The following is a 25,769-nucleotide window of genomic DNA, read 5'->3' as shown; positions in this document are numbered from 1 at the left end:
GGCTCTGGCCATGGGTGGCGCAGACCCCCTGCTGCCCGATGGGGGCGTCCACGGAACAGAGCCTGGCATCCCGGGCCGAGCGCAGACATCGCAGCAACCCCTACAGGCGGGGCTACGACTCACTGCCTGGCGCGGGGGCGGGGCACGGAGGTGACTTAACCCGTGCTGGGTTTTGCGGTGGTAGTGGTGGTGTTGGTGAGGGCAGATAGGGGCATTGCCCATTTTGGCCCAGGGTCACACAGCATTTACATCACAATTGGGCCAGAGTTTTAAAATGTCTGACCCTCTCCCTTCCCATCACCCGCGGCTCCTGTGTCCAGACGGAGAATGTTGTAGCGCTGGGGGCGGCTGCGGATGAAGTCCTTGGGGGGAAAAGAAGCGGGCCGAGGGCGATGGTGGAGTAGCGCTGCCTCGCAGAGGCAGCATGAGCTGAGAGGGTGATAGGAAGGAAGGAGGTGCTAGACAGCATGGAGGACTTTCTGCTCTCCAATGGGTACCAGCTGGGCAAGACCATTGGGGAAGGGACCTACTCAAAAGTCAAAGAAGCAGTTTCCAAAAAACACCAAAGAAAAGTGGCAATTAAAATTATAGACAAGATGGGAGGGCCAGAAGGTGAGCTGGGGCCCCTCTGGAGGAAGGGAGGGCTGGCTGAGGTGGGTGGGTGCTTCCTCCAGTCAGAAGGAGCAATTCCCTCCTCCCCTTTAGTCTTAAAGAAAGCAAGAGAGGCTCTGGCTCTGGAGTCAGTCAGTGGGGAACAGAGAAAGTCCAGGAAAATCACACCTTCTCAAACTCCAAAATGAATGTGGCAGGCGGTGAAGGACCCTCAGAAGCAGAGTCAGAGCCTACTAGGCCTTTCTTATTCTAGGAGGTCAACTGATTGGCCAGGCCATGGCCAGGGGTAGCAGAGGGCAGGAGCTGGTGCAAGGGAGAGAGATGGGGAAAAGACAGGGTTCATGGAAAGAACTGTGGGTCAGGGGGCACAGGTGAGAGGGTCTAGCTTACCATGCTGTGGGCAAATCAGGCCTCATAACTGAGTTCAGTAGATTTGTTTAAAAGTTCCCAAAGCACTTTGCTATCCATGGTCTCACAGGCTGCTCACAACAGTCCCTGAGGCTGACGGACTAGTTCCCTTGAATAATATATTAACTACAAAGACAGAAGTGAACACTCTGCAGTGTCCAGGCGGCTGGACACTGAAGGCTGTTAAAGGGAACCAAGGCCCACAACCCAGACATGGTGGGCAGACAGAAGTTGGAAGACAGGAGACAGAGGGAGGAGTTAGGCTCTTCTGGACTTGATTCTCCATCTCTTTTGTTTCCTTAGAGTTTATCCAGAGATTCCTGCCTCGGGAGCTCCAGATCGTCCGTACTCTGGACCACAAGAACATCATCCAAGTGTATGAGATGCTGGAGTCTGCCGACGGGAAAATCTACCTGGTGATGGAGCTGGCTGAAGGAGGGGATGTCTTTGACTGTGTGCTGAATGGGGGGCCACTGCCCGAGAGCCGGGCCAAGGCCCTCTTCCGTCAGATGGTCGAGGCCATCCGCTACTGCCATGGCTGTGGCGTGGCCCACCGGGACCTCAAGTGTGAGAACGCCTTGTTGCAGGGCTTCAACCTGAAGCTGACAGACTTTGGCTTTGCCAAGGTGTTGCCCAAATCGCGCCGGGAGCTGAGCCAGACCTTCTGCGGCAGCACTGCCTATGCCGCCCCCGAAGTGCTGCAGGGTATCCCGCACGACAGCAGGAAGGGTGACATCTGGAGCATGGGCGTGGTCCTGCACGTCATGCTCTGTGCCAGCCTGCCTTTTGACGACACAGACATCCCCAAGATGCTGTGGCAGCAGCAGAAGGGGGTGTCCTTCCCCACTCATCTGGGCATCTCGGCTGAATGCCAGGACTTGCTCAAGCGGCTCCTGGAACCAGACATGATTCTCCGGCCTTCAATTGAAGAAGTTAGTTGGCATCCATGGCTAGCAAGCACTTCATAAAAGCAATGGCAAGTCCTCCCCAATAAAGTAGGGGGAGAAAGCAAACCCAAAAACCCGCTTCTAAAATGGTGATATATATATTTTACACTTTAAGTTTACTTATCCTAAACTTACCTACACCCTCCCCAGCCTTACTTCTCTTTCCCTTTAAAGATCTTCATGGAACCAGAGGGCCTCATTCAGACGTCCCTTTTATTATGGCTGACAAGTGATTTTCATACAGGTGTTTAACTAAAGTTACTTAAAATAGACCCCAGAATCAAACACATATAGGGGGAGGAGAGAAAAATGACCAAGAACAGTTGGAACCACTGTTGTTGCATCTTCCTTTCCAAATAAAAGCAGAAGCGTTGGGAATGCAGAAACGGCCTCTTGACTTCTTGTCTTGGTGAGAGGCCTTCTGGGGTCCCTGTCCCTTCCTCACCCCAAAGGCCAAGGTGAGTCTGGGATGAAGACAAGGGACTTCCTTGGAACGCAGGCTACCACCTCCCATCCTGACCCCTCCCCTGGGCTCCACCCTGCACACTGCTGGCTCTGGGGCAGCTGCTGTAGGGGACAAGAACAGAGCCCCAGACACCTTCCAGCTTCTGTTGAATCTCTTTAATAGCTGTTAACGGCAAGTCTGGAAAAGGTTCAGGACAAAGTTCTTTTTTCTTTCTTTTTTAATTACAAAACTAACAGCTGTTAGAGTCTTTTTTTTTTTTTTTTCTTTTTTTCTTATCCCAGCTACAAAATACTCTGGGGAGATACATTATAATTTAAAATATATAATATTGCACAAACAACCAAAAGGTTAATTAAACTAAAGAAATAATTACAAAGAGAAAAACCCCATCCCATGAAAAAGAGAAAAAGATTCAGCATTCTCTCCATCCCACCCCCTCATTGAAGGTTTGAAGTGGAAGTGACCACCACTCTCTTGGCGTCCCTGACCACGATCCCTTTAAATCATTGGTGAACACACCAGATTATGTACAAGAATCACCAGAGCAGCATCATGAAGCACCAGGGTCTCCAGGGATTCCTGCAGCCCCTCGTCCCCCCAAGAGAGGTGCAGCTTTACCAGCGTGGAGGGTGAGAGCCACCAAGACTGGATCTGCCTTCAGGAGGATGAGCTTTTGCAGAAGCCTGTCGAGAATCTCAAGCAGCTCACCCCCAGCGTATCCCTCCAAGAGGCAGAAGGGTTGAGGCGGAGAAGTCGGGCTTACCAGAGTTGTAAGTACTCGGCTTTGATCACTGCTCTGTACCACTGGTACCTGGCTTGTGTCCTAAGCTACGGGGGAGTCAAAGTTGGTGGCTGGCTGGCCAAGGTATCCCGCCAGGCAACACACAGAAGGGCCTGAAGTGGCCCCCTCCCTTCTTGGGGAAGGGAAGAAGGGCAAGAGCAGACTCTTGCAGGTGGCACAGCTGGGCTAAGGACTCAGGTGCATCCGACATGAAGACGGCTTGGGAAAGGTGCTAGGGACATACCAGCCTGGACTGGGGGAAAGGAGGGAGTTTGGTCTCTAGATTCTGAACCACAAGGAGCCCTTCCAGGAATGGAAAATGACTGGGAGGGACAGATTCCTAAGGGAGGCAAATTTCCCAGAAATGAATGCCTCTTACCCGCTGGGATAGGAACCAAAGTGTGTCTGCCATCCCTGTCAAGCCAAAGGCAGGTGGCACGGCCTTCCTTGCCGGCTCATGGGTGACAGAGTGTTGTTTTGGCGTCCTCCATGAGACCGGCGGTTTAGCCTCTGTCTACACAGGCACATGGGCGAGGGCTGTCCCTTGGGACTCCTCAGCAAGAGTCCCCAGGAACATCGGGTATTCAGCAGAGAAATGTAGGCTCTTCCAGTGGGGGGTGGGGTGGGTGGGGGAAGTTTCCTCCCCCTCATGTCATCCTACGGTTGGCACAAGTCAGAGTTCCTGGTTTGGATTTAGCGAGCCCCTTCCCAGACATGAGCAGAGGCCCGAAGGGCCAACAAGGAACAACCCAGAATCTGCCGAGAGCTCTGGCTGACAGAGGCCACTGGGGGACATTCTTAGTCAGTGTCTTCCGGGGCCGGGCTGAGACGGGCGAGGGAAGTGGGAAGTGCTGTGGGTGGGGGAGCTGCTTGCTCTGGCTCCCCTCAATCCCAGTCCTCCCACTCTACGTCTTCCAGCTGCAAAGGGGGGACAATGGAGATAATGGAGAGCACGAACACATATTTACTCCTCTGAGTCAAGTCCAGACCCAAGCTCCCCAGCTGCCCCATTTCAGAATAGCCCTCCCTGCAACCCCAAGCCCCACTCTCCCGGGCTGGACCCTGCCTCCTATGAAAATGAAACACTAGCCTCAAGGAATGTCTGGGGAGCCCTCTGCCTAAGGGGTGGGTCTGATGGTTCTAGACTCAAAGGAAATGCTTCTACCAGCCAACTCTGGACACAAGGGGACGCCCTGCCTGCAAGAACCCAGTCAGTCAGTCCCTTAAGGAGAACTTGTCTCCTGCTGAGCAGAGAAAAACATGGCTCCAAGAGGCAGCGACCTTGAAAGTGGCACTCTGATCAGAAGCCAGTGCAGCACAGGACTAGAGGGACTCACTGGGCCTTCACTGGGGGCTCCAGCACCCTAATCCCCTGCTGAAGTCTCCCAGGCAACTCTCTTGGCCTGTTGTCAGTGGATCCCCTGGTATAATGAGTTACAGAATGACTGTTCAGGTATGTTTTATGTCAGGTTTTAAAAAGGGCTACAAAGACACCAAAGCCGTGAAAGCCCCATGGCATGAGAGGGCACCATGAGCCTTCTTTCCTCTGGGTATAGTGAGGCCACAGGTGTAAAATACTCACGTAGGTCACTGTGGCCCCCAGCCCTCAGTCTCCCAATATGAAAAACAAGGCCCTTCCCATCTCTCTAATCTGTTCCCTCTTTATCGCAGGTTCCCTGAGCTATGTGATGGAAGGAATCATGGGGTTGTTGTGTGACAGTTCTTGATATAACACTTATGTGAATCAGAGGTGTGGGCTGGAGCCTCAGTCCTGTCCCTTACTAGCTGTGAGAGCTTTCTGCCCAGCCTCTCCTTCATATCATTTCTCATTTGGAGAGGTAGTGAGGAATAAGAGTAATAGGGCTCTGAGCTCCATTTTGCGGTGGTTTTAGGACACCTGTCAGTGCTCCCACGTCCCAGGCTCTGTGCTAACAGGTGCACATGCCTCACCACCGCCACTCGTGAGCTGGTAACGACCAGTGCCACGTTTAGATGGCGCAGCAGAGGCTCAGGTCGAGCGATCACACTGTCTGTTGCCTCCAAGGCCAGGGTCTTAAGGTCCCACACCTGGTGACCCTGAGTCACAAGATCTGGAGCAGGGTCCGGCACCTGGATTTTTTTGGTGGTTCCTCAGGTGATGCTGATAGGAACTAATGTCAAGAACTTCCCCTATCCGCCACCCTGGAACTCAGGGGAAGCAGAGCCTGAGCCTGCTGATGACTGCTCAGGGCCTGAGCGGGAGGCCTTGGCTCCCTTCCCACAGCCGGCCACCTCAGATGGGAAGGGATCCACCATGAGGGGCCAGTAGGGCTTGGTGGGGAGAGTCCTCAGACCTGGGATCACTGGGCTTGCTTCCCTGTGGCCCACCATCAGCAGGCCCACTCACCTCACCGGAGGCATCCACTTTGGAAAGTGCCATCTGCACTTCTTCTTCAGTCATGTCCAAGTCAAAGTCCTTCTCCCAGTCCTCACTGATGTCTGTGCTCGAGCCTAGAACCATGATCCACAGTGTGAAAGATGGGAAGGGCACGTGGCGCAGCTGGAGCTGGGCTGATGGAGCCCTTCAGAAGGGCCTGACAAATACACACCAAAGGGCTTACATGCTGCTATCTCTGCCTCAGTGATCCCACTTTTAGGAATCTATTTTAAGGAAGAACCCTGGATTCAGTAAAAAAATTTAACCAAGAGAATGTTCACTATAGTGCTGTAACACTGATAAAAACTTAAAAAACCACCTAAAAGTCCTCTGCTAGGGAATTATAAAAATAAAGGGTATAGTCCTATGATGGAATGTTATGTGGCTTTTAAAGGTTAGGCTACAGAACATTTGTATGCATGGCAAAATAATCTTACACTATTAAGTGAGATCCAACCAGTCCATTCTGAAGGAGATCAGCCCTGGGATTTCTTTGGAAGGAATGATGCTAAAGCTGAAACTCCAGTACTTTGGCCACCTCATGCGAAGAGTTGACTCATTGGAAAAGACTCTGATGCTGGGAGGGATTGGGGGCAGGAGGAGAAGGGGACGACAGAGGATGAGATGGCTGGATGGCATCACTGACTCGATGGACGTGAGTCTCAGTGAACTCCGGGAGTTGGTGATGGACAGGGAGGCCTGGCGTGCTGCGATTCATGGGGTCGCAAAGAGTCGGACACGACTGAGCATCTGATCTGATCTGATCTGATCTGATTAAGTGAGAAAAAGTAAGTTACTGAGTCGTGGAGAAATATTTTGGTCCAGAAACTCCCTGGGAGCCATGGAAATCTCTCAGAAGAAATAAACAATGAACCTCTTCTGCCTCAGTCACTCCATTCTACCTACACTGATCCTGCTGCTACTGAATCATATCAGGCACATTCCCACCTAAGGCCTTTGCAAGGACTGTTCCCTGTACCCGGAACTCTTCTTCAGATACCCACAGGCCAACCTGCTCACTTCCTTCACACCTTTGCTCATATCTGACCATCTAAATGTGACCTGCCCCGATCGTCCTATTTTCACTTGCAACCCTGTCCCCCTCACTCTGCTCTGGATGGTCTTTTCCACTGTATTTATCACTTGCTAGTGTATTACATAATCAGGTTCCCCGTGCTTGTTGTCTAATAATAGAGAAGCTAGAACGTGAGCTCCTGGAGGACAGGAATCTTCTATTTTCTTATGTATTCCAAGTGACAAGAACAAATAGTTTGTACTAAATAAACATCCATGGACTCTTTCTCTAAATCAGGGGTTGGCAAACTATGGCCTGTGGACCAAATCCAGCCTACCATCTGCTTTTGGAAATAAAATTTTGGAACATAGCCATGGCCATTTGTTGACATATTGCCTATGATTGCTTTCATGTTGAAAAGACAGAGTTGTGAAGCTGGGACAGAAACTGTATGTCCCCTGAAGCCTAAATATTTGTGACCTTGCTCTGTACAGAAAACACTTGCTCTGCCCTGTTCTAGGTGATTCTGATGCCTGCTAAGGTTTGACAGCCACTGCTCCAAACATTCGTATTTGGGTATGCCTTCTTACAGACAATATAAAAAAAGTACATGTGAAAGTTATTACTGAGAAGAAAATGACAAAAATAGTTCCTGTGAAAAAATACATGCAGTATGGTTTCATTTAAAAAAATATGCTCACAGATGCATGCACACACACAGAAAGGACGAGCAAAATACCCATAAGAATCCAACGATCGTTACTGCTAGGTGATGAGGTCATGGGGTAATGTTTCTTTTTTTCTAAAATCATATATTACTTTGTAATCATTTTTTTTTTTAAGCATCTTTAAAAAAAGCAAGCTCTGATCCCCCAAGGGCACCACCTGTAAATACCTTGTTTCTTCTTGTCTAGCTTGCTCCTTAACATGTACCCAGGCTCTGAGACTTCCCCAAGCCTGGGCCCCACAGTCCTTATTAGGGTTCTTGCACTGTTCTCTCTAGTCACCCATCTAGCCATGTGGTAGTGTCTCTGGCCTTCTCTGGTGGCTCAGATGGTAAACAACCTGCCTACAATGCAGGAGACCTAGGTTCGATCCCTGGGTTGAGAAGATCCCCTGGAAAAGGGAATGGCAACCCACTCCAGTATTCTTGCCTTAAAGAATACCCATGGACAGAGGAGCCTGGCGGGCTGCAGTCCATGGGGTTGCAAAGAGTCGGACACGACTGAGTGACTAAGCACATAGCACATAGCACATGGTATCTCTGGAGTCAAGCAAACCTGGGTGGAACCCTCTTTTTTCTACTGTGTAGTCCTGGGCAAATTATTCTGGGCTTCAGTTTATTTATACTGATAAAATAAGAATAAAACCATCCTCTTTGCAGAGAACCACCGGAGGAGCTTATTAGAAAGCAGATTCCTCCCCGTCCATTCCCCTCATTCAGATTTAGCAGGTGTAGGTGGTGGCCCAGAAATCTGGATGATTCTGTATAGATCTTGGCCTGCAGTTTGAGATACAGCAGTGTGACAAATAGCAGCATCACGTAAAGGGCCTGTAACATACATCAGTTCAGTCGCTCAGTCGTGTCTGACTCTTTGAGACCCCATGGACTGCAGCACGCCAGTCCTCCCTGTCCATCACCAACTCCTGTTTACGCAAACTCATGTCCACTGAGTCGGTTGTAACATACATACACAGTGGATATTCAACAAATGGACCTGTTAAAGGCTGGTCCTACAGTTAAGTAATTTTGCACATGGTCCCTCAGCCAGTCAGGATCAGATCTCAAACAAAGACCCAGATCTTCTGACTCCACGTTTAAGGTTCCTTGTGCTTTCAGGACACTCTGGTGGCTCATGCTTGGTTCTCTGTCAGTGCAGGCTTCCTGTGGGTTAGAAGCCAGACTCCCAGCTGATTTCTCCCTTCAGAGCTGTGGCTGTGGTCATGACAGCTCTTCCTAACCTCAGGTTTCCCTCCAGGGATTTGAAACTCTCTTCAGGGCTTAATGCTAGGGCAAACCCGTTGGGTAGAAGAGAGTCTCAGGTAACATTTTTGGAGCACTTTATACTTATCTCAGAGGGTGGATGTAAACAGTCCCAGTTTACAGATGAGGAGACAAAGGCTTCGAGTGGCAGAGAGGTGAATCTGGGCTTTCTCTGCCACCTGCCTTCTCCCACCATCCTGTCCTGTCACACAACAAGAGTACTAGTAAGATCGCCATTACTCTGGGCACATGGCAGAGAACTGATCTATGCAACAATTTAAGACATCTCCATGGACTGTTAATGTTTTCTTTTGTTTGTAAGGAATGGGGAGTTTTCGAGTGATTACTAACATCATAGTGCTGTCACTCACAGCTCATTTTATTCTGTTTAATTGGATCTTTGCTTCTCCAAAGAAGAAATGGAGGCCAAAATCCCTCCCAGGTGGTCAGTCAGTGGTGAAGCGGGGCCATAAGCCCAAGGCTCTTTCCAGTCCTCAGTCCACAGGGCCCGCTCCAATCTCTCCTCCCTGCTCCCTGCTGAGGGCGCCTGAGCAGGCTAAGTCTAGTCTCCTCAATCAAATGGACCTCGGCACAAAATGCAGGTGGGAAGCAGCTCTGCAATAACAGGCATCACCCTGGGACCTCAGGAGTCCCTTTGGCTTGGCCACCCCAGAGACTGCTGTACCCAGAGACCAAGCCTCGCTCATGTCATCTTTGGATGTGGACACAAGAAGGAAAAGGAGTCACTGCCTCCAGGACAAAAAATCTATTAAGATGTTACTCTCTACTCTGTTCCCACTGTCCCCTCTCAGTCCAAGACCCCAGCTTTGCCCCACTAAGTGTGTGAGATGCACTGGACCAAACGGTTACAAGCTTCCGCCACATCTTCTCCATAATCTCATTTCTTCCAGCCTCTACCCATCACATTCTCCAGGAGCCTGCTTCCAAATGGAACCGATAATTCTTAAACCTTCCAACTGCGTCACTGTTGTCCCCACCCTTACCCAGCTCAGACTCTAGGAACTGTCATTCTGATCACTTCTGCATACACTCGACTTTTGTCCTTTTGAGTTCACCTGGATAAACTTCAACCCTGATTCAGTCCAACTCCCCACCTGCTCTGTGCCTGCACCTGAGTGACTGAATGTGGCGGGACAAAAGTACAACAGCGGTGACTGGTCTCTCTCAAAATTCATAACCATCATCTCAGAAGCACCCTTCGTACCATCCACCCAGCAACCCCACAGCACCTGCTGAGCCCACCACCTACTTTGCACTCTCCTAAAGGCTATTTCATATTTCTCTAAATACCTACTGGGTGGGTGATTTATCTTAGTTTCCTACCAGTAAAAAAGAAAAAGAAAAAAGGAAAATCTCACAGCTCTCATAGGATTTTTGGTGAGGACTGAGTGATATGCATATCAAGTGCTCAGCACAGAGCTATATACACAGGAAGTGTCCAGAGACTGGTTGGTACCTTTTACTATCTTGATCATCTCCCCAGAGCAGGGCTCTACCCCAATTTCTTCCCTGACTGAGGCTCTATCATGGAACAATGAGTCTCAACTTATAGAGAAAATGGAGGCTTACAGAAGATCAGTAACATTTCTGAAGTCACATGGCTTATGAGCAAAGTTGGGATTTGAACTCAGAACTGTCTGAACCCCAGAGGCTGAGCCCTTAGCTTAGCCTCTACATGTAAAGCTCCTAGTACAGGTTGGGCATGTAACACAAGCAGCACGACCTGCTGCTTTGTGGCACCATGTCCAACTTTCTGAATTTGGCTTAGGATCTCAAGTTGTATTTCTGAGCCAACCCCACCTCCCTTCTTATTCCTCCCTCACCTGGGAACAATACAGAAAAGTGGGCTTTGGTTACCCCCTTCAACATGCCCCATGCCCTCTGCTTTTTGGACTCTGTAGGACCCTGCAGCCTGGACTACAGCTCCCCCACCCGCACCTGCCCCAAACTCTCCAACCCACCTATACAATGCCTGTCTCCTCGCTGAAACACCTGCTCATGCCCAGCGGTTCCTTCTTTCTCTGAACTCCTCCGGTACCAAGCCTGCCCCGTACTGCTTCTTGCTTCATCATAAAAGACCACAGCCTTTGCCCCTCCCTCCTCAGTGTCTCATAAAGAGTAGGTAGGAGCTCAATGGATGACCTCACTGAATCAGAGTCAGAAGGAAAGCACTGTGTTGGAAACTAGACATCTCGCAGTTTCCATCAGGGAGCAGAGCAGGGCAGGCTGTGAGGGGCCCGTTTCCATCCACAGCAGCAAGCCAGTCTCTCACCGCCAGCAGGCCAGTGTGCACCTGCTGGGCAAGCTGGGTGACTGGCTGGTGCTGAGTGTGGGCAGACAGGATGCCTGTGGGTGAGGAGCTGAGGGGAGGTCTTGCTGACAATCGGCTGCCTCTGCAGAGGTACTCTGGATGTAACAGAACAAGCTGACACCAGCGATACCACTGTTCTTTAACTGCAGGAGTTAGAGAGGTTCCTCCCCGACACAAAGTCAAAGTGTCTCCTGTCTCAAATTTCACTAGGCAGATAAGAGACTAAAGCTCTGTTACTTAAGCTAGGTCACTGCAAGTTCATGAGTATTCACTTTATTCTTCTTTAAACTGTACACGTAAGCTTTGTTCAGGTATTTTATAATAATAATTAAAGAAGGCCTGGGGAAGCTAAATGACTTTGCTGAGGTCATCCAGGGGAGAAGACCCTTGGTAGCAATCAGTGTCATAGGAGGTCCCACCCCGAAACTGAACTGTCCAAAAGGACAGGAACTGGCACCCTGTGGTAGCTAAGGGCATGGGTTTCAGGTCAGACAGACCTAGGTCTGAATCTGGGCTTGCTACTCTCTGGCTGTGTGAATTTGAGCAAGTTACTTAACATCTGAGGCTCACTTTCTTCAACTATAAAATGAGGACAGTAATATAGGGAAATGAGATGTAAATTAGAAATTAACAAGCTCCCCTGGTAACTGAGAAATTAACTGCAATATTACATCCTTAACCCATGATTTGACATAAATCTTATTTTGTCATCCTAAGATGCATCTTAAGTTCAGAGGATTAATGCATGTTGGAATTGATGGAATACAGTAATAAACACTCAACCTATAGTAGCTGTCATCATTATCAGTATCACAAACAAAGGCCATCTCTCCTAGGATCCTCACAAGGGACAAGGAGACGAGTGTGCCTTGTGAGGTGGCAACTCTCACCTGCCCAGCCCCCGCATGCTCCCTGGGCTTTGGCCTCGACTCACCTTTTTTCCCATTGTTGGAGGGTGTAGACTTCCCACTGTCCGAGTTCAGCTCAAACACCCGTAAGTCTGTGAGGATCTCTTCCCTGAGAGTCTCTACTCTGGCTGGAGGCCGGGGCTCTGGACCGCTGGGGCGGCAAGCAGGGGTGTGGGGCTTGGACTGAGCTCGGGGTGGGGGTCCAGTCTCGCCCGTATCCACAGCCAGGTCCTGTTCCTCCAAAGATGCCTCTAGAAGCTTCTGGGACAGGTCCTTGGGCAGCGCTGGGGCCTCAGAGGCAGGGGGCGGTTTGGCAATCTGTGTCACCAGGGAGACGCTCTCACTGCTCTCCGAGGGGGTCACCTCTGTTGGAGGCTCGACGGGGGTCACCAGATTCTCTTCACAGGGGCTCTGGGGACCAGGTCCTCCTTCAGGGGATGTGGAAGGTCTGGCCACAGGAACCTTTGCCTCTTTTAGGGACGTGGGTGAAACGCCCGCAAGCTCCTCTGTCAATAGAGAGAGGAAGGAGAGTGATGTACTCTGGTCAGCCCCAAGGCCATCATGGAGACCACCAGACAGAGCTCAGGTCCTCATCAAAGTCTGCTCTAGTCGGTTTCCTCACCCCCTCTCCATGGTAGTTCTGTAGGTACTCCCTGCTGGTCAAAGTATCTCCTACCCATGAGGCCTAGTGCATGTCTGGCAGGCACTCAGCTTCTACAAGTGCAGCCCAAGGTAACATGACAGCTTAGAAAGCCAAGACCTGAAAGTCAGTCGGGATGAGGTTCAGGTTGAGCTCTGCTCCCTCCTGGATGCATGATCTTGGGCAAGCCACCAACTCTCCATTGACCTACCTGCCTCATTTGCAAAAGAGGGATAATAACGTTGTAGTAAGGCCCATATGTGTAGAGCTTTTAGTACGGGTTGGGCATATAATATAAGCACTTAGTAACTGTGTTAACATATCATACAGGTGACTACAACACACTCCTAATAAGCTGAGCTACCAGGCAGAGGAAGCTCAGCTCTGTCCCTAAGCCAGTGCTTCCCAAGTCTGGCTGGGCATTAACATTACCAGCAGAGCTTGTTAAAAATACAAGTCTGGGGTGCCCCTGGAGGTCCAAAGGTTAACTCTCCACGCTTCCACTGTAGGGGGGTTTGGTCCCTGGTTAGGGCATGAAGATTCCCCCCATGCCGCATGCTGTGGCCAAAAATTAATTTAAAAAATATGTAAGTTTGGCCACATGCCCAGAGTCTTAGAAGAAGGAAATTTGGAATTTCAGTAAGCTCCTCCTACTCTGAAGCAGCTGGTCCATGGGCTGGCAGCTGACACATGCAACCTCTGTGCCTAAACCCGGGCCACCAGACTTGGTAAACACCCCCTTGTAGCTCAGACTATCCTTGGCACCTGCAAACACCGTGTTTAATCCCTCCTTTCCTGAGGCGCCACGTCCCTCAAGGCTTCAGCGAGAATGGCCCAGACAGCCCCCCACAGGCAGGACTTGGTACTTGCTCATCGCCTCTCAATACCTCTTACCTTCTTCCTCCTCCCAGCCAGGCTCTTCAGAGATGCTCTGTTCTGCCCGCTGTTTCAGGGCATCCCTCCGGGCCTGCTCCTGAAAGTGGGGGAGGAGTAGACGGCCAGGAGCAGTCAGGGAACCCCAGACTCTGGTTCTGACTCCAGAACTCTTGGTACCCTCTGTCCCCTTCTTCCCTCAACAAAACCCAGCCCCTTACCCAAGGCTGAGTGGAGTACCTCCCCTGGTTAGGCCACCATACCTGCTCTAGTTGATGGACTTTATAGAAATACCGATGCCAGAATTCTGAATGGGAAACAGCTGCAGGCACCTGGAGGGAGGGGACAGTGGAAATGGGACTTTAGAAGTGGTTGTGTGGGGTCCATGTCCCCAGCCTTATCAGCCAGCTCCCAGTCATTCTGGATTTCAGAGGGTCTAAGCAGCTGAGCTGTGATTCTTACAGCACTTTCAACTGCCAGACCCACCTTCCTGGCCCAGGAGGTAGAAGAGAACTCCCATCAGGCTTTGCTGGCCCTTCTATTTCTCACCGTGATTGCCAGAAGCCTGGTGACTTAGATTCCCCCACATGGATTCCTGGCTCAGGAGCTGGCTGGTTAGGCTCCACAGGGCCTCCTGCTGCTCTTTAGGCTAGAGGACTCCACAATGACTCTGGACATGACCCTCCCACGTCCCCACACCTTCAGCCAGGAGCCGGGAAGGCCCTCACCATCTTGGTGTAGAGGGCCCGGATGGAGGGGCTGCCTACAAGGAGCTCTGAGATCTCCCCCTTCTTCTCCTCCAAGCAGAACTGGGAAAGCCAGGCATCAAACAACTCTGGGGGCCCTGGAGAGGGAAAGATACTGATGGTCAGTTCTGTGGGGCTGAAGAAAGAACCCTGGGCTTAGAGAAAACACACCAAAGCCTGGACATGGACAACGAGGAAAGGGTAAGGTTTTTTCCAAAGCCACGTGGCCCAAGGTAGGGGATCAGGCAGGGTGAAGGGATGGGTGGGCCTGCTATCAGGGCATGGCGCCTCAGTGATCTCGGGGGGGGGTGCAGTCTCCTCTCTCTCCAGGGCCTGCGTGGTTTGTAGCTCACTACACTTGGCTACTGAAGCCTCTCCTCTCTGCAATGGCTGCTCTCAGGTCACCAGTGACGCCATGCTGCCAGATCCAACAGCAACTTCTCTGTCCTTGGTCATGTGGTCATCCTATAGCTTCCGCCCTGGGAATCACTACCTTCCCCTTGAAGCCGTCTTCTCCCCTGGCTTCTCATTCTTGCCTGTATTTCCTCCTCCTGCTCTAGTAGGTCCATCTGAGTCTTCAGTGGGCTTCTCTTTCTCCTTTCTTTATCTCTTCTCATTCTCCATTTTCTCCCAAGATGACCTCCGCTAAACCACGAGTTTTAACCTCCTTCTCCCACTGACAGTTCCTCAGTGTGGCAGCTGAGGCTACCTTTCTGGGCTCCAGATCCAGAGGTCCAGGTGCCAGGACACATCCACCTGCACAGATGCTGCAAATGCAGCGCATGCTCACCTTCTTCCTCCCGCACCTGTCCCACCCACCTATCCACCAGAGACCTGCGGGCCCTCCCAGGCTCCTCCCTTTTGCAGTCACTCTGGATTCCACTTCCTCAGTGTCTCTTCTATGCACATCTTCCTCTTCAGTCTACCCGGCCCTTCCCTGGTTCTGGCTTTACCTCTGACATGAGGATTCCTACCGAGCTTCCTAACTGGTCTTCCTGTCTTGTCTCTCCCTCTCTATTTCGTCCTTAACAAAACACTGCGTGAAGGCTCTTTTATAAAATGCAAAATCTGATCACATCAGATTGAAGACTCTTCAACAGTTCTCTACAGTATGGCTTTTTAGACTATGGTCCAAGGATAGGCTTCAAAGGGTTCAAGAACTCCCATACTGCACATACAATTCTATTGAAAGCGGGCGTATGATTTTCAACTGAGTTTTAAAGGCCTTTGTGACTCAAAAAAAGGTTAAGACCCGCTACCTTGAGTCTTTCAGGACAAAATTCCAACTTCTTAGTCTGGTACCCAAGGCCCTCAGTCCAGTGCCCCTGGCAGCTCTCACTGCCCTCATTTCCTCACACGTACTCTCTGTCTGGTATTCTCGAATGCCTAGGTTTTTCTAGACCTTCAAATGTCCTGTTGTCATGCTTCAACACTGTTCCCCCGACTTCTACAAGTAAAATTAGTTTACTTCTAATTCATTGTTAAAACCTTAATTCAGGTGTCACATTCTAGGATTCCCAGGCTGGGTTATGTGCCATCCTCTGGGTTCCCACTGCTCCCCTCTCTCTGTGGAAGCAGTCACTCCATCTCTAGTTATCTTTGCTTTATTCCATTTCTCTCTCCTAAAGGCAGGCAGGTTCCTGGAGGTCTGGACAGGGTTGATTCAGAGTTCCACTCATGTCTGGTGTCTAGTTCCCACCTAGACACCAGTTCCCCTCTCTAGATGTGGGGCTTGCTGTACATCAGGAGCTTAGCAAACAGGCCAGAGGGAAGGCAGGCAGGGCAGCAGGGCTGGGAGGGAGCCCAACTGAAGATAAGGGATGAGAGGAGCAAAGCCTCTGTAGATGGGGATGAAGACAGTTTGCGTTCAGAGAGGAAAGGCAACCATCAACCCATCCCACTAGATGCAGGGTTCAAAGCAGCCCCGGCTCTGGTCCTTTACACAGAGGCTACCTGACCACTGCTACAGAGACAAACAGGGCGTACAATCCAGACCCCCTTGGCCTCCCTGCCCAGCAAGCCTGCCCCTCACCACAACCCCTCACCATCTGGTTCATTGCAGTAGGTTGCTGGGTCTGACTGCAGGCTATAGAGGCGAGCCTATAAAAAAAAGAAAAAAGAAGAGAAATTCTGGGGTGCTGGGGACAGAAAGCAATGCCTCTCTGCCAATCAACCACGACCCAGCTTCTCCCCTGTTGGCTACCATACCAACAGGGCACTTGGTAATTAACAGTGTGGGTTATGAGTGGAGCACTGAGCTAGGAGTCCTAAACTGGAGCTCCTAGAAAAATGGTCTTTCACCCAGTATTCCATCCCTGGACTAAGAAAATAAAGTAAGCAGGCTACAAAATCATACACATAAAATAGTTTTGAATTATACGATATACAAAAAACAGTAGTGCAAATATATTAATAAAGTCCAAAACTCACTGGCAAATTTTGAAATATTTAACTCAAGTTAAAACAATTCATCAAGAATTTCTTAATTTCATAGCCAGTCTGCCAAATGAACTGCAAGCTGTGCTCCCATTAGGGCCACAGGAGTCGTGAACTTTAGCTGGTACATGGAAAGCCCATCCTTCCTTCCTCGTTATTACAGGAAGCATGGGTGGGCTGCATCAGAACTTCAGCAAGTGATTTTGGTTGATTCACTGTAATAATTTAAACTTCTGTAATTAAAAAAAAATTTCACAATCCACTTCAATGTGTACTAAGTGGTGGTGCTAACACTAGGGCTGAAAAACATGCTTGAAAAATGTTTGGGGTGGAAATTCAACACGGTACAATGCAGGCCAGGCTGCTGTGACACCACACCGCGGGTGTGGGAGATGCTCCAGGGAGTGTGAGAATAATGGTGAGAAAATGCAATGCAGCAGAAACACACTACTGTTGCTGATATGACTGCTCTGAAGACATACTCCTCCTGTACACTTATTCCAATTGAAAATTAGTCTTAAACAACACAAATGTGGAACTCATGCCTGTAAAGATGCTCTCGAGCACTCTTTGTTATGGATGAAACTGAAAGGAATCTCAATGTGCAACACTAGACAAATGACTGAATAAATTATGCTATATACACCTGCAAGAAGTTAAAGACATTAAAATGATAGTGATAAGGAAAGACGCTAATAGTTATAAATTTTTTAAAAGCGGGTTAAAAAATTGCATATATAAAGTGCTTTTCTGTTAAAAAGAAAAACAATCAGAATCAGTGGTTCTCTTTGAGTGATGGGATTATGGGTTTAGAAATCATTATCTTCTTGTTTATTGGTATTCTCCAACTTAATTATATACACATATTATTTCTTATGAACATGTACTGCTTTTGTGAGCTCAGGTTGGAAGCTAGAGCCCAGGGCCGCTAGTGAATACCTTGGTGCCATCATAGGGCTCAGCCGTCCCAGAAGGCGTGCCCATCAGGGTGATGACGTCACAGTCGATGGTTTTGTCTGGTGAGGGGGCAAAGGTATCGGAGATCACCCCCAAGAAGTCAGACAGCCCTTTCTTCATTTTCTCTGTCGCTCCAGAGGAGCCTTCAGTCTGCAGAGAGAAGCCAACAGAGGAAGTGAAGTGGCTCAGGAGCAGGCTGCGATCTGGGGTATGGGGTAGAGAGGGGTGAAGCATCAGGGGTCAAAGTGTACTGTGTCGGAGGACCAGGGAAATGTTCACAACGGTTCACCCCATCTCTGGGGCTGGAGACGGACAGAGGGGCAGCCAGGGTCACCACCCCCAGATGGGGGTGCAGATTAGGGCCGCAGTAGGCCTGTGTAGGTCAGAGCAGAGCTCCTTGACTGGCTGTTTCGCCAAAATTTCAAGGTCAGTCAAGCTGATCAAAGATTGACAGGAGAGGATCCATGGCACAGACATTCAGCAGGGAAAAGGACTTAGAGGGAGAGAGATGGGAAAGGTACCAGCTTTCGGGTCAATCTGGGATTTGAATCCCAGCTCTACTACTTGTTAGTAATGAGACCTAACCTCTCAGAGTCTGTTTCCTTATCTATAAAATGCAGATAAATATACTTCCTGCAGGGGGTTACTTTGGAGATTTTTTAAGAGATAAGGCATGCACAATGTCTGGCACATAGCAAACATTTAATAACTAGCAGTACTGTAATATTACAATCTCATCATCATCATTGCTCAGGAGGTATTTTGTATGAAAGACTGAGGAAATATGGGCAGGATGAGGACAGACAGCCCTGCCTAGAGACAAGCCTGGGACCAGCTGAGGGCCAATGCATGGACCCCCTAGAAGGGGCAAGTGGGGCACCCATCTGGAGCCATGCTGGTCAGAATGCCCTTGAGCAAGAAGGGACGGTGTGCTGAGAGACAAGACCAAGCTCCGCAAACCTTGCAGCAAAGTGTCATATTTATTTCCAATGAGGCTGCCCAGGCATTTTAAACCTTGAACCTATCAAATGTGCCTGGCACATGTTGGCACAGGTATATAATTGTATTTGTTGAATTAAAAAAGGAATAAATAAATGAAGGACACAAGTCGTGTCTCTGCTACTGGCTGGACATGCAGCGGTTCAGCTGGGTGACTACTTGTCATTCATGCTCATCAGTGGCTGTGGTCAGCAGGCAGACAGTATTTTCTAAGATTCAACAAAAGAAGCTTGGTTAAAAACACTCCACAATATGTTTTTCATAACATCGCCTCTAATTACAAGGCAGCTGATTCCACTGGTGATCAGAGAAACTGAAGTCTGTTCTACTACTAAAGGGGAAGTTGCAATACAAAACCAGGACCCTATACTTCCTCGGAAATTTGAGCTCTGTGGGGGTATCTCTGACTGTATACAATTTTCACTTTTCATGCTGACTTGAGAATCTAACTCCTATCTCAGAGGAGAATTCCAGTATACATCTCTGACTGGTAAAACCTGGACCAGTAAAAATACAAGCTGGCAAAAACTTTTTGGAGGTAGTTCTACAGTAGATATTAAAAGGTCTAAAACTACATCTTATATCCTTTTCAATACCTTATTTGGAAGAACATATTAAAGGCAAAGATTAAGCAATCAGAATGTTCACTGTAGCTCTGCTTACAATACTGGAAAAAACTGAATCAGGAAACTAGGAACTGGTCAAATCCACATAATAGAATACCATGCCGTGGGCATGCCTGGTGGCTCAGTGGTGAAGGCTGCCTGCCGATGCAGGAGACACAGGTTCAACCCCTGGTCCAGGAAAACCCCACATGTGGCGGGGCAACCAAGCAGCGCACCGCAAGTCCTGAGCCTGTGCGCCAGAGCCTGGGAGCCACAACCACTGAAGCCCACAGGCCCCAGAGCCTGTGCTCGACAAGAGAAGCCACCATAATGAGAAGCCCACGCACCACAGCTAGACAGCAGTCCCCGCTCGCTGCCACTAGAGAAAAGCCTGGGCAGCAGCAAAGACCCAGCACAGTCAGAAAAATGAATAAATAAAATGTCAGAGAAAAAAAAGAATACCATGCCATTTCTGACGCTGCAGAACTGGGTCTGCAGTGATTAATTAAACAAGTAGGTTATGAAACATGGCGCTCAGGCTCTGGGGGTGGAGGTGGTACTCACAGTCAGCTTCTCCTTGACTACGCTGGCGGTGGCCGCAATGGTGCAGGCCGTGTCGCGCTGCACCACCTGGGTGAACTCCGTCAGGTCCCGCTTCATGAACTCCAGGGCTTCGGAGGACTAAGGGAAGACAGAAAGCGCTGACAGCCAGCGGCTCCACCACCCTTTGTTTCCTGCGCTTCAGTACCAGACAGAAACGTGGAAAACAACGGACATGGGAACCTGGGCTCAGAAATAACGCTTCCTTGTCCCAATCCCACGACCTGGGATTACTCAACAGCAGAGAGCACAGAACTTCCTGCTGGTCTGAAAACAGGGGACTGAGCTCAGCCCAGGTACCTAGAAGCTCTGTGGCCAGGAGGAACTCTCATCAAGTCCTCGGTTTTCTCCTAGGTAATGAGGGATGTGGCCTAGAGCAGTGGTTCTCATGAGCAGACTGGGCTAGGGGGCAGGTGTAGTCTGAAAACAAGACAGACTGCATCACATCGCTATGCTGTAAGCCATGACCTTTGTTTCCAATTGCAAACAGGAAGAGAAAGGATTTTTTTAATCAAAGGAAAGTGTTCTCTATTTTTACTTCTTTTTTTTGTTACAAGGAAATTCAGTTGAAATACGAGACAGCAGGTGAAATTACTTGTGTGAAAGGTTTCACAAACAGGCTGGATTTGTAACAGCAATAGTTTAGAAAGCTTTTATGAGCAAATTTTGACAATACCAGTAAAAAGGTGTGCCATTTTTCTGTATTCAACAAAAGGGGTGTTAAAAGAAATACTGGATCAGAGTCTCTCCTAGACTGCCCTGGTTCCACCATCTCAGAGCTCTGTTCATGCACAGAGCTCCTTTGGGCAGAACTGACACTCGCTTCCGTCGGACAGTTTGCCTCTCACTCTGTGCTCAGACCAGTGGTGACAGCAACCCCTCAGCTCTTGTCTAAGTCTTACGTTGTCTTCATCCTCACCCACTCCAAGACATCTTCCTGGACTATCTCTGTGCTTACCTCTGCAAGCCCTTTCATTTTATAAGGAATAGTTACCTGCATTTTTAAAGTGTCTTTTTGAGTGTTCTGGTGATTTTTTTTCTTTGGGGAAGGGTCTGCCTCATTCTCATCAGCCTGGCAAGTCTCATCTATCAGCCAGAGGTTTCTCTGCAAGTGGGAATGCCTCCATTTCAGATCTGGGACTCCTTAACTGGACTGGAAGAGTCATTTATTAATTCTTTCTCCATGCACACTACCGCCACCTTAGTCCAGGCTAACCTCCTCTTTCATCTGGACTCTTCTCCCAGGTTGCATGAAAGTGAAATTCGCTCAGTTGTGTCCAATTCTTTGCGACCCCATGGAATTCTCCAGGCCAGATATACTGGAGTGGGTAGCCTTTCCATTCTCCAGGGGATCTTCCCAACCCAAGGATCAAACCCAGGTCTCCTGCACTGCATGTGGATTCTTTACCACCTGAGCCACAAGTAAAGCCCAAGAATACTGGAGTGGGTAGCCTATCCCTTCTCCAGGGGATCTTCCCGACCTAGGAATTGAACCAGGGTCTCCTGCATTGCAGGCAGATTCTTTACCAACTGAGCTATGAGGGAAACCCCCCAGGTTGCATACTACTACTACTAAGTCGCTTCAGTCGTGTACGACTCTGTGCGACCCCACAGACGGCAGCCCACCAGGCTCCCCCGTCCCTGGGATTCTCCAGGCAAGAACACTGGAGTGGGTTGCCATTTCCTTCTCCAATGCATGAAAGTGAAAAGTGAAGGGGAAGTCGCTCAGTAGTGTCTGACTCGTAGCGACCCCATGGACTGCAGCCCATCAGGCTCCTCCGCCCATGGGATTTTCCAGGCAAGAGTACTGGAGTGGGGTGCCACTGCCTTCTCCCAGGTTGCATAAGATGGCTTTAGTATCCTTTCCTCATGGCAACAGGGGGAACTCTGTAAGTCAGAGCAGACAGAGATGCCCCTGCTTTACAGCCTTCAGTGGTTACAGGGTATCCAACGTCAAGTATGAAAGTATAAAATCTTTCCCTTCACTTACAAGGTCCATATAATCTCATCTCTGGGAGACTCTCCCACTATGCCCCTTACTGAGGTCCAGCTGGCCATGCTCAAAATTTCCCCAATGTTCCAGTATCTTTCCTACTTTAGGGTGTCTGCATACATCATTCCCTCTCCTTGACACATAGTTCTAACTCTTCAAGTGAACAAACACAATGAACGAATCCCCTCAGCTGGATAACTCCTGTTCCTCCTTCAGAGCTGTACCTACATGTCACTCCCCTGGGGGCTTCCCTGATGCCACCTCAGACCAGGCTGGCTCTTCTGCTCATGGCACCTGCACGTTCTCTTCTTTAACATTTCCTCTACTTTAGATTTCTGATTACCTGTTCACTGTCTATCTTCCTGGGTAAACAGTAAGTTCTGTGAACACAAAGCCTTTTTTTCCATTGATACTCTCCCAGTGTCTGACATAGAGCCTGGCATAGTTGGACTGGCATGTACCAGGGAGTTTTAATTATTAACCATTTACATGATTATCTGGCAAATGGCTGTCTCCCTCCCTTGACTGTGAGCTCTGAGGGGACCAACATGAACAGACATGGTGCCAGCCCTCTGGAAGGTCAGTTTCCTGGGGAAAATGCTCACATAACAGTGCTGAGGTGCAAGGGCAGAGCAGTGACCAGTGTACTGTGGGGAGGCTGGAGCGACTTGGTGAAGAAGTCTGGACGGAGCCTTAAAGAATAAGCAGGAGTTACTGAGGAAGCCTGGGCATGGTGGCACCTGGAGTATACTGAGGCCTACAAGCATTTCGGTCCTGGGAGAAATGAAAATAAAGAGCAAAGCAGAAGTGGTGAGGGAGAAACCTTGAGAGGGTGACCAAGGTGGGCCTGGTCAGCCCTGTTGGTGACGGGGAACCACCAGTGTCTGAAGGAGGTAAGACATGATGAGATTCGTGTTTTTAACATGTCACTCCTAAGACTGGGAAGGATGACAGGTCCAAGACTTGAGTAGATTAGAAATGGAGGAAGACCAGTCAGGAGGCTGTTGCAATAGTCCACGAGAGAAAACAGAAGAATATGAATAAGGACAGCCCTGGTAAGGATGACAGGATGGAACTGGTTCAAGAAATATTAGGCAAAAAAGATGGATTTGGTGATTAAATAGATGTGTTGACTGAGGGAAACAAAGAGTCAGGAAGAGCTACTGGCAACTAAACTAAGTGACTGGGTGGTTGCAGTGCTGCTAGCCAAGGGAGGAAACAGTGAAGGGGAGCAAGTGTAGAGAGAAGCTATATAGCTAGATATATATATTCTATAGTCTCTATATAGTACTATATAAAAACCATATAGTATCTGTACTGACTGGGGGATATTTGGGTCAACTGTCCCGCAGGAGCTATTCTCAAATACTAAAGCTCCAAGGACAGGACTAGGAGTCACCCTAAAATGAAAATGGAAGAGCTCACCAAGGAAGAGTCTGTTGAGTGAACAGCGCAAGGCACTGAGGACCAGGTTCCTCAAACGCCAGCTTTAAGAGGCAAGCAGAGGAAGAGGAACTCACGGAACAGGAAAGCCTGGAGAAGCAGGTGGAGAACTGAGACAGAATCATGCCATAAAAGCCAAGGGAGTAGACTTTCAGGAAAGAGAGAGTGACCGCTAGTGTCTAAAGCAGCAAAAGGTCCAGGAAGATAAGGGCTGAAAAACATCCACTGGATTTGGCAAGTGGTAGGTGAAGTTGAGTGTTTACAAAGATAAGTCTACATGTAGTGGCTTCAGGGGTGGGGAGCCAAGAAACATGATGTTGTTGACTTCAAATTTTAAAAAGGAGGCGAGGCTGTCACCTCAAATTAAAAAAGGAAGTGGTTCGACAGGGAATGTGAGGGGACAGTTAGGTTTGGGGAAAGTTACTGAAGGCAAGGGGAGGAGCAAATAAGAGACTGAAAACACTTGTTGGGTAGGGGGTGGAGGCTGAGAGGCCCAAGACCAGGCCCAGATGAGTCTGGGGAATCCGTAGTTGAGGCAAAGAGCAACGTAATTTTTCCCACCAGTGTGCATGGGCAAGTGTGACACACACATGCACACGCATACACACACAATAGGAGGAAGTAAGAGGAAGAGGAATGCAGATTATAGCACAATCTCAAAGCTGTAGTTTCTGGGGCAGCATATGCTGCAAGAAAATTGGGGGGGGGATGCTAGGAACTGAGTGGTCCAGACGCAGCCAGGATAGTGAGCACTGAAAGACCAAGAACAAAATTAATAGAAAATGGTAGCTGGTATTTACTCTCAGTTCTTAAAAAAAGGTACTTGTTTAATACTTATTGTGTGCTAAATACTGTTTTGGTGCTTTACATATATCATCATTTAATCATGACAACAATTCTGTCAGGTAGGTATTATTAGTATTCCCACTTTACAGATGAGGAACTGGGGCTTTAAGAGGTTAAATATCTTGCCAAAGTTTATGTAAGTGTAGGAAATTAAGTCTTTTTTTTTCAAATGGGGAACTGTCAAAGGCAGAAACAATACCCACTCCCCCTGCTTCAAATGAGAGAACAAAGATGGAAGGCTCATCAACTACCTATTTTTCGTGTTATGGGAAGACCAACCTTGACAGTAATATATAGGAGGCCCTCACACAACATTTGCTAAATGAATGTCAGACTCTCCTTCCCGAAGACTGCTCAACAAGAAGCAAACTACTCTGGGGTCTCTTCTATTAGAATTCAGTTTGAAATTCCCCTTCAGCTTCAAGCTCAGTTTGAAACTGAGTCTTCATTAACAACATAAACAGCTCAGGCCATTCTCAGATTTTCTGGGCTGTAGCTGAAAGGCTAGTATGCAGGCCAGGCGAGGATAAAAATGCTCAGAGAGTAGAGCATTGATTTAACTGAAGCCAGAAGCCTCCTGGAGTTGCCCTGAAGCAGGACTCACCCCAGATGCTTGAGGTAAATGGTAATTAACTTTTTCCAGAATTCAGATGAGTTGGTTTTGACAAACCAGCACGGAATGAAACAGGATCACACAGTGGCATTGTCCACGGGCAGAGCCAAGCCTCACTCAGCCCACAGGGACTGCTGTCTCCTCACTAGACCATGAGTGTGGGGAGGCCCACGACTGCATCTGTTGGGCTAATGTCGGTATCCTGAGGACCAGAGAGTCAGAGTGCTGGCTATGGCATACACTCCTATTTGCATATAAGACTATAGGAGTAAGTTTCTATCGCAGAATCCTTTTTCTTCAAGGCCTAGATCAAATGTTCTCTCTTTTACAAAACTGAATTTCCCAAGTGGGAATACACCACTCTTTCCCACGGATTCCGACGACACGGTCGCTCCAGTCTTTAAGGCCATCTTTGTTTCACTGTAGGTAGAGTCACACTGGTCTGAGTTGGGGGTCTGTCCTCCCAGAGGGCCCAAGTCAGCCTGGTCCCCGAGGCCCGGAACCCACAAGGTTCAGCGGTTCAGGCTCGGAACAGGGTGCAGGGAGGTGGCTTGAGGCCCTACCGGAGGAAGGGCGCTGGCCCAGCTTACCTTCTCCTTGACTGCCTGGTAGCTCTGCTGCAGCCAGCTCCGCCACCATCCCACGTCCTCCCTGTGGAAGACAGATACATCTGGCGGCCCCGCGGTGAGACTCGGGGCCGCGCAATGATCGGGTCTCAGTTCCCCTCTCAGATGTGGCCCGTGGGCTGGGGCATCGAAGGCCGCTTCCCCACTCCCTCACGCTGCGATTCCACCCCGCCCTTTCAGTTCCGTCAGGCCCGCGCTGGCCTCCCGTTCCCCCGGGGGACCCTGGCCCAGCACCCCAGCCCTGGGGAGAATTCGGGGCCCAACGCCCGGAGAACTGGATGACGGGCTCACCCTTCCGCCATCTTGCCCGCATGACATCACCACTATTTACTGACCTTTGACTTCCGACACGGCACCGCCCCCTCAAGCACCACCCCGGAGCGGGAGGCCCAATCCCCGCGCCGACATCGTCCTCAGCCCCGTCTCCGCCTGGCTCCATCATTAGACTCCGCCTCCTTAAACTCGGTTCAGGTTCGGTCCAGGGTTCGGACTTAAAACTCCGCTCCTGAAAGCTCGGTCCAAT

General features: G+C 49.5%; 2 protein-coding genes across 4 annotated transcripts; one reads left to right on the top strand and one right to left on the bottom strand.

Moving 5' to 3' along the window:
- Nucleotides 1–38: 38 nt before the first annotated feature.
- Nucleotides 39–2,353, top strand: TSSK3 (testis specific serine kinase 3). 2 transcript variants are annotated; one of them, XM_070774465.1, is made up of 2 exons: nucleotides 39–150; nucleotides 1,324–2,353. In XM_070774465.1, the coding sequence occupies exons 1-2, from the start codon at nucleotides 39–41 to the stop codon at nucleotides 1,986–1,988; spliced, it is 777 nt and encodes a 258-aa protein (XP_070630566.1). In that variant the 3' UTR covers nucleotides 1,989–2,353. The 2 variants fall into 2 exon arrangements, with proteins under 2 accessions (XP_070630566.1, XP_019834640.1); XM_019979081.2 differs by lacking the exon at nucleotides 39–150 and adding an exon at nucleotides 304–612.
- Nucleotides 2,163–25,769, bottom strand: BSDC1 (BSD domain containing 1). Of its 2 annotated transcripts, none has more exons than XM_019979060.2 (11): nucleotides 25,582–25,769; nucleotides 25,211–25,271; nucleotides 19,690–19,806; nucleotides 17,504–17,671; nucleotides 16,174–16,228; nucleotides 14,111–14,226; nucleotides 13,646–13,714; nucleotides 13,404–13,482; nucleotides 11,896–12,375; nucleotides 5,601–5,704; nucleotides 2,163–4,132 (listed from the first exon to the last, which is right to left on the bottom strand). In XM_019979060.2, exons 1-11 carry the CDS (start codon nucleotides 25,686–25,688, stop codon nucleotides 4,100–4,102), a joined length of 1,389 nt encoding a protein of 462 aa, XP_019834619.1. In that variant the 5' UTR covers nucleotides 25,689–25,769; the 3' UTR covers nucleotides 2,163–4,099. The 2 variants fall into 2 exon arrangements, with proteins under 2 accessions (XP_019834619.1, XP_019834628.1); XM_019979069.2 differs by lacking the exon at nucleotides 25,582–25,769 and adding an exon at nucleotides 25,538–25,578.

Source organism: Bos indicus, chromosome 2, assembly GCF_029378745.1.
Source record: "Bos indicus isolate NIAB-ARS_2022 breed Sahiwal x Tharparkar chromosome 2, NIAB-ARS_B.indTharparkar_mat_pri_1.0, whole genome shotgun sequence".
Taxonomy (NCBI): Eukaryota; Metazoa; Chordata; class Mammalia; order Artiodactyla; family Bovidae; genus Bos; species Bos indicus.
Note: the sequence above shows the minus strand (reverse complement) of the source record. Positions and strands in the feature narration are given on the sequence as shown.